Source organism: Hylobates moloch, unplaced genomic scaffold (assembly GCF_009828535.3).
Source record: "Hylobates moloch isolate HMO894 unplaced genomic scaffold, HMol_V3 SCAFFOLD_5, whole genome shotgun sequence".
Classification (NCBI taxonomy): Eukaryota; Metazoa; Chordata; class Mammalia; order Primates; family Hylobatidae; genus Hylobates; species Hylobates moloch.
In genome coordinates this window covers 61,282,328-61,289,429 of record NW_026652280.1, presented here as the reverse complement: position 1 = coordinate 61,289,429, position 7,102 = coordinate 61,282,328, and the positions used below count along the sequence as shown (strand labels likewise).

At 37.6% G+C, this 7,102-nt stretch overlaps 1 protein-coding gene across 1 annotated transcript in view; it reads right to left on the bottom strand.

The window, feature by feature from the left end:
• Positions 1–479: 479 nt before the first annotated feature.
• NDC80 (NDC80 kinetochore complex component) overlaps positions 480–7,102 on the bottom strand; it is a 44,987-nt gene continuing 38,364 nt past the window's right edge. Inside the window, exons 16-17 of the mRNA XM_032152698.2 lie at positions 6,002–6,104; positions 480–678 (exon numbers count right to left, since the gene is read on the bottom strand). Coding sequence (XP_032008589.1) covers positions 541–678; positions 6,002–6,104 — 241 coding nt within the window. The 3' untranslated portion in view covers positions 480–540. The remainder of the gene's footprint in view (positions 679–6,001; positions 6,105–7,102) is intronic.

Sequence of the window (7,102 nt, the reverse complement as noted above, 5' to 3'; positions counted from 1 at the left end):
ATACCTGGCTTATTTTTAAACTTTTTGTAGAGTCTCACACCTCGGCCTCCCAAAGTGCTTGGATGACACACATGAGCCACCGCAAACAGCCTAAAATCTGAAACTTTTCGAGCACTGACATAACACCAACTGGAAGATGCCACACTTGACCTCATGAAGGATTTCAGTCAAAATTGTTTCATGCACAAAATTATTAAAAATATTGTATGAAATAACCTTCAGCCTATGTGTATAAGGTGTATAAATAAATCTCATGTTTAGATATGAGTCCTGTCCTCAAGATATCACAAGATTTCCAAAATCTGAAAAAAAACAAAAAAAACCAAAAAACCCAACCCCCAAAACCCAATTCCAAAACAATTCTGGTCCCAAGCATTTTGGGTAAGGGATCCTCAATCTGTATTTTGCCAACTTCTGGTTTAAATCATACTACCTTGTCTTCTCACCACTTGAAATTAGTAAGAAATGAGAGAGAAAAATACACTTTACTGAGACAATTTTATTCACTATGGATATATATACATGATCAACATTTTATCTTCATTCTTCAGAAGATTTAATTAGAGTAGCTTTCTTCTCATACTTATCTCTAATCTCTTTAATATTTTCCGAGAGATCTTCTGACATGCATTCTTCATATTCTCTATCAGCTTTAGCAATCTGCTCCTCAAGATGTTTCTAGTGAAGAGAATTAACAATTGTTAAAGTAAAAAAAAATTAACTTCTTTTAAAATGTTTAATTGTAAAATTTACAAACAAGAGAATAACATTTTTAAGTTAAGAATAAAAAGGGCCAGGCGTGGTGGCTCACTCCTGTAATCCCAGCACTTTATGAGGCTGAGGTGGGTGGATCACTTGAGGTCAGGAGTTTGAGACCAGCCTGACCAACATGGCAAAACCCCCTCTCTACTAAAAATACAAAAATTAGCCAGGTGTGGTGGTGTGTGCCTGTAATTCCAACTATGCAAGAGGCTGAGGCAGGAGATCACCTGAGCCTGGGAAGTGGAGGTTGCAGTGAGCCAAGACTGGACCACTGCATTCCAGCCTGCATCATAGAGCAAGATTCTATCTCCGAAAAAAAAAAAAAAAAAAAAAAAGTAAAAAGAATACATTTGTATTCACCACGTAGGCTCTCTTTTTGTGCCCTTTCCTAATTGTATCTACTTTTTTCTCCCCAAGATATAACCTCTTGCCTGAATGGTGTTTCTTTATATTATACCTTTATTACACACACAGAGAGAGATGAATGTATGTCTAAACAATATATTGATTTAATAGTACCTGGTTTTAACCTTCATATTTATCAAATGATATTAAATATAATGTTCTATGACTTTTTCATCCAGTATTTTAAAATTCATTCATGTTACTACATATGGCTGCAGTTTATTCAATGGACTGCATAGTATTCTAGAATGAATATATCAACATTTACTTATTTTGCTGGTAATGAAGTTTTGTTTGTTCCCAGGTGTGGTAGGCTGAGTAACCGCCTTTCCAAAGATGCCCATGCCCTAATTCCAGAAAGGAACCTGTGACTATTAGCTTACATAGCAAAAGAAACTGTAGATGTGACTAAGTTAAGGATCTTGAGAAAAGGAGATTATCCTGCACTATCCAGGTGGGTCTTTAGAAGAGGAAATCACCAGTGTCAGAGTCAGAGAAGGAATTTAAGGACAGCAGCAGAAGGCAGAGAGGAGAGAAGACGCCATGCACTGGCTTTAATGATAAAGGAAGGAGCTACAAGCCAAGGACTGTAGGTGTCCTCTAGAAGCTGGCAAAGGCCCCAGAAAGATTACAGCCCTTTGGACCCATTTTAGACTAACCTTAATAACTCTAAGATGATAAATTTGTGTTGTTTTAAGCCATTAGGTTGGTGGTAATTTGTTATATTAGCAATGGGAAACTAACATGCCACATTATTTTTTCTTGTTGTTGTTGTTTATTTTTTTGCTATTTCAAATACTGATACTGTAACAAATTACCACAAACTAGGTGGCTTAAAACAACAGAAATGTATTCTTTCAGCTCTGGAGGCCAGAAGTTTGAAATCAAGATGTCAGCAGGGCCATGGTCTCTCTGAAGGCTCTAGGGAAGAATCCTTATTTGCCTCTTCCCAGCGTCTGGTGGCTCCTGGCAGTCCTTGGTGTTCCTTAGCATGTGGCTGCTTCACCCCAATATCTGCCTCTGTCTTCACATGATCTTCATATAAGGATACCAGTCACTGGATTTAGGGCCTACCCTAATCCAACATGACCTCATCTTAACCAATTACATTTGCAAAGATCCTACTTCCAAATAAGGTCACCTTCTGTGATTTAGGATAGACATGACTTTTGCGGGGGGCACTATTCAACCTAGTACAGCCCCCTAGCATATAGTGTAAATATTTTTTTAGGGCAAATATACCTAGAATGAAAGTTGGTTTTTGGGATTGCCAAATTACTTTCTTATCTGTTTTTTTTTTTTTGAGACAGAGTCTTGCTCTGTCGCCAGGCTGGAGTGCAGTGGTGTGATCTCAGCTCACTGCAACCTCTGCCTCCTGGGTTCAAGCGATTCTCGTGCCTCAGCCTCCTGAGTAGCTGGGATTACAGGCACACACCACCACACCCAGCTAATTTTTGTATTTTTAGTAGAGATGGGGTTTCACAATGTTGGCCAGGATGGTCTCGATCTCCTGACCTTGTGATCCGCTGGCCTTGGCCTCCCAAAGTGCTGGGATTACAGGCATGACCCACTGTGCCCAGCCGCCAAATTATTTTCTAAAATTATTTTATCAATTTACATAGTTGCTAGCAGTAAATTAGAACTCCCATTTCTCCACATCCCTGCTGGCATTTGGTAATGATCAAACTAAATTTTTGCCAATTTCTTAAGTGTGGAATACGACATATGCTTTCATATGTTTATTGGCCACCTTGGTTCTTTTGTGAAATTCTCATTCAAGTAAAATAATTATTTTTATTGATACATATCAGATGTACATATTTTCGGGGCCCTTTCAGATCTTTGATCCATTTATTTATTTTTCAGAGGCCATTGTATATCTGGATAGTAATCCTTTACCAGTTGTGTTTTAAAAAACATCTTCTATCAGTTTGTGGCTTGTCTTTCCACTCTCTTTCCATGTCTTCTGATGTAGGGAAGATCTTAATTTTAATAAAGGTAAATTTGTAAATAATTTTTTTGTGGTTTGTGCTTTTTGTGTCTAATTTAAGAACTCATTTACAACCCCTAAAGTATACAGATAGTTTCTTATAATTCTCGTAAAAGTTAAAAAAGTTAGCCTCACATTAATTTCTGAATCCGTCTGGAACTGATTTCTGTGTAGAGTTTAAGGTAGGGATCCAACTTCATTAATTGAACAATTCATTTTATCTGACTATTCTGAAATACTGCCTCTCTCACATATATTTCATGTCTATGCTCATGCATCTATTTCTGCACTCTTAATCACAGAGACTGGTCTTTCTGCATCAATACTACAATGTGCTAGTTATTACAGCTTTATAATAATTCTTGGGATGCCTAAACAGAACAACAACAACAAAAAAAGGTGATTTTGTGTCTCGCAGGAAAAGCAAAGTTTTTCTGTAAAGAATCAAATAATAACTACTTTAGGCTTGGCAGTCTAGATGGTTTTCTTAACAATTGCTCAATTCTGCCACTGTAGCGCAAAACCAGCCAAAGATATACTGAAGCAAATGAGGTGGCTGTGTTCCAATAAAACTTTATTTAAAAAAGCAGGTTGTAGGCCCAACTGGGCCTGCAGGTTGTAGTTTGCTGACCCCTGGTCTAGAATATCAAGCCACATGTGAGACCTTTATGGGGCTCCAACCAGGAACTGCTCAAGTAAACACTTTGTCCCACAAGAAAAATATTCCGTCTAAAGGTACCTTTAGATCTAAACACCCCCACCCTGTTTTCTTTAGTCCAACTTCATTACTCATAGTAAAAGTTCCTCATTTTGCCTGATCCTGTTCAACAAATATTGTTTATTGGAACCACACTTCTATGGTTCTTCCATATTTTATGAAAGCTATTAAGAATTTATACTGATGAATCATAAATTTTGCATAGTGCAAAGTAAGTGCTTAGTGCTTGCTGAATTTGGTCTAATTTTCCCAATAACACCAAACTGTACAGAAACTAAAAAATAATAGGAACTTACCAGTAGGTTTTCAAATCTAGCTTTATGTTAACTGATTAAAACATTGATAACTGTGATTACTTCACACAAATCCCTAGTGATAAGTTACTACTGAATTAACAAAGGACAGACAATAGAGCTGCAGATAATAGAAAATGACGGCCAGGTGCAGTGGCTCACGCCTGCAATCCCAGAACTTTGGGAGGCTGAGGCGGGCAGATCACTTGAGGTCAGGAGTTTGAGACCAGCCTGGCCACATGGTGAAACTCTGTCTCCACTAAAAATACAAATATTAGCCGGGCATGGTGGCACATGCCTGTAATCCCAGCTACTTGGGAGGCTGAGGCAGGAGAATCCCTTGAACCTGGGAGGCCAACTTGCAGTGAGCTGAGATTGTGCCATTGCACTACTGCCTGGGCGACAGAGTGAGGCTGTCTCGAAAAATAAAAAAAAGAAAAGAAAGTCAGAGGTGCTAAGGATGTTCACAACTGTTTAGCACAACTGCTTAATTTTTACAGATGAAGAAACTAAGGACCCAAAGATGTAAAATGATACATAAAAACAGGCTCTGTCAACCTAAGCCATCAATTGTATGCTATGAATGAACTTTTATGCATCTAGAATAGAATTATTGTATACCATGCTTGGGAAAATGAGAACATATCACTCAGATAATTTTTTGTCCTGTGGTTCAGATGAATAACACTGGTTGAAAAGGATCAGGCAAGGTTATAGAACCACTAAGTGCTTGAATTAGAAAGTGGGTAGAACCCATGTTTTCTGACATAGTATCTAGGATGCTTTTCTTAGTTCTTCACACTAAAAAGTGAAGACCATTGGCACCAAGAAAGCAGCAGTTCAATGTCTTTCAGGGGAGAGGATGGGTAGTAGGGTATCACATGCTCATGTTTTCAATAAATGGAAGTCTATTAATATGATAAAGTGAATTTTTTTCTTAAACCATACTGAACTGGAAATATATTATCACCTAATAAATTAACCAAGAATTTTATAGTTCAGCGATTTATCTTAGCTTCTGGGGCTCTGTGCAGCAGGTTGGAGGGATAGTTTTATTGGTGAACTTTAGCTGTGTGAAGAGTGGGGATAATGTGAATAAACCTCATACTTCTGAAATACTTTACTTTGTGCTTATATGAAATCACAGAAAGGAATAATGATCATCATAAGATATGCCCTTTCACCTTAAGCTTAATGAAATCCTAAATGTACGAATGCAAATGTACTAATATGTTTTCAGTATGTAGAACATGGCCTGGCATAGCATCATTATACACTGTTGATGTAATATATAACATCATATGTTGTTTATGCAAATACAATAGATTACTTTATAAAATGCACAAGTGGGCTGGGTGCAGTGGCTCACGCCTGTAATCCCAGCACTTTGGGAGGCCGAGGCGGGTGAATCACCTGAGGTCAGGAGTTTGAGACCAGCCTGGCCAACAAGGCGAAACCCCGTCTCTACTAAAAATACAAAAATTAGCTGGGCGTGGTGGCGGGCTCCTGTAACCCCAGCTACTTGGGAGGCTGAGACAGGAGAATCACTTGAACCCGGGAGGTGGAGGTTGCAGTGAGTTGAGACCATGCCATTGGACCCCAGCCTGGCTGACGAGAGTGAAACTCCATCTCAAAAAAAAAAAAAAAAAACCACAAGTGTTCCCCTGCATCACATTGCCACACCACTAGACAAGATTCTTCTGATAAATTTTTGCTAGATCATACTTTAAATAGAAATAAAATTCATCATTTAATTTCTATGGAAGAAAGCAGAAATATATCAAAGTTTTAAAAACCTTTCTTAGAACGTAGGAAAGACCATCACATACTTACCTCTACAGACCCAACATGTGTAGCAACCATCTCTAACAGACGTTGCAAGTTATTTCCCACTTTTCGTCTTTCTTCAGTCGTGGTTTGCACAACTAGCTGGTATCTGTAGAACAAAAACTCTCGTGTAAGTTGTCCAGGAAAAAAATTAATACATCAGTTCTAGTTAGCTCACTTCCCATTTCCACATTCAATAAAACCAAACTGTGATTGATTTATGTGCTGCATACCATATGTATAATTTGTACCAGTCCCACTATCAATCATTAAAAGAGAAATATAAACATTTTCAAAGATCCTTTGCAAGCAACAAAACAAAAGAGCACCAAAACTTCATGTTTTAACATATAAAGCTTTGGAGCGAAGGGTTATAACTGAGTCTCCAAAGGGATTGTAAACTCAAATGCTTTCTGGGCAAGACAAAAATTTGCAAATGGGGGAGTAGAAGTCTTACTTATAGGAATTCAAATTCAAATTAAAACCAATAAAATTGCAGGCCAAATAAACCTAAACTGAGTTTTCTCCCCTTGGCCTACAAATAAAGAAGTGAAGAGAAATGACTTTCACAAGACTTGTACTTGCAATCTCAAAGTAGGAAATTTTTCAGTTATTTGAGGGCAACTTAAGACTTAAAAAATGCGTATTTTACATAAGTGCACACGGAGCCTATGGATTAACTGTTCAGTATATTGATTTTATATAAGTTGCACAAGAGCATTATATACACAGAGACAGAATATTATTTAAAGAAAGGATGTTATTATATAGTGTGGCTAACATTTTTCCTATGTAAGTTTTAAAAATTGTAAGGGAAACTGAGAAGGAGGAGATCCTGACAATGTACAATTTGATTATAAAGTACTTCTAAGAAATATAACAAAATATATAGGCAGTTCTGTTGTGTTTGTTTGGAAATATGAGCGCAATCTGGCAAATTTCATGTTTGCTTATGCCAATTTCTTTCCTGAGAAATACTTGGTGAATGCAGAAAACTGCACCCAGCTGAATCCGGATGCAAAAGAATATACACATGTAAGCACACACATCAAATGTACACCAGCTACTCAGTGCACTGCATATGTAATGAGCCACATGCATGCAGTA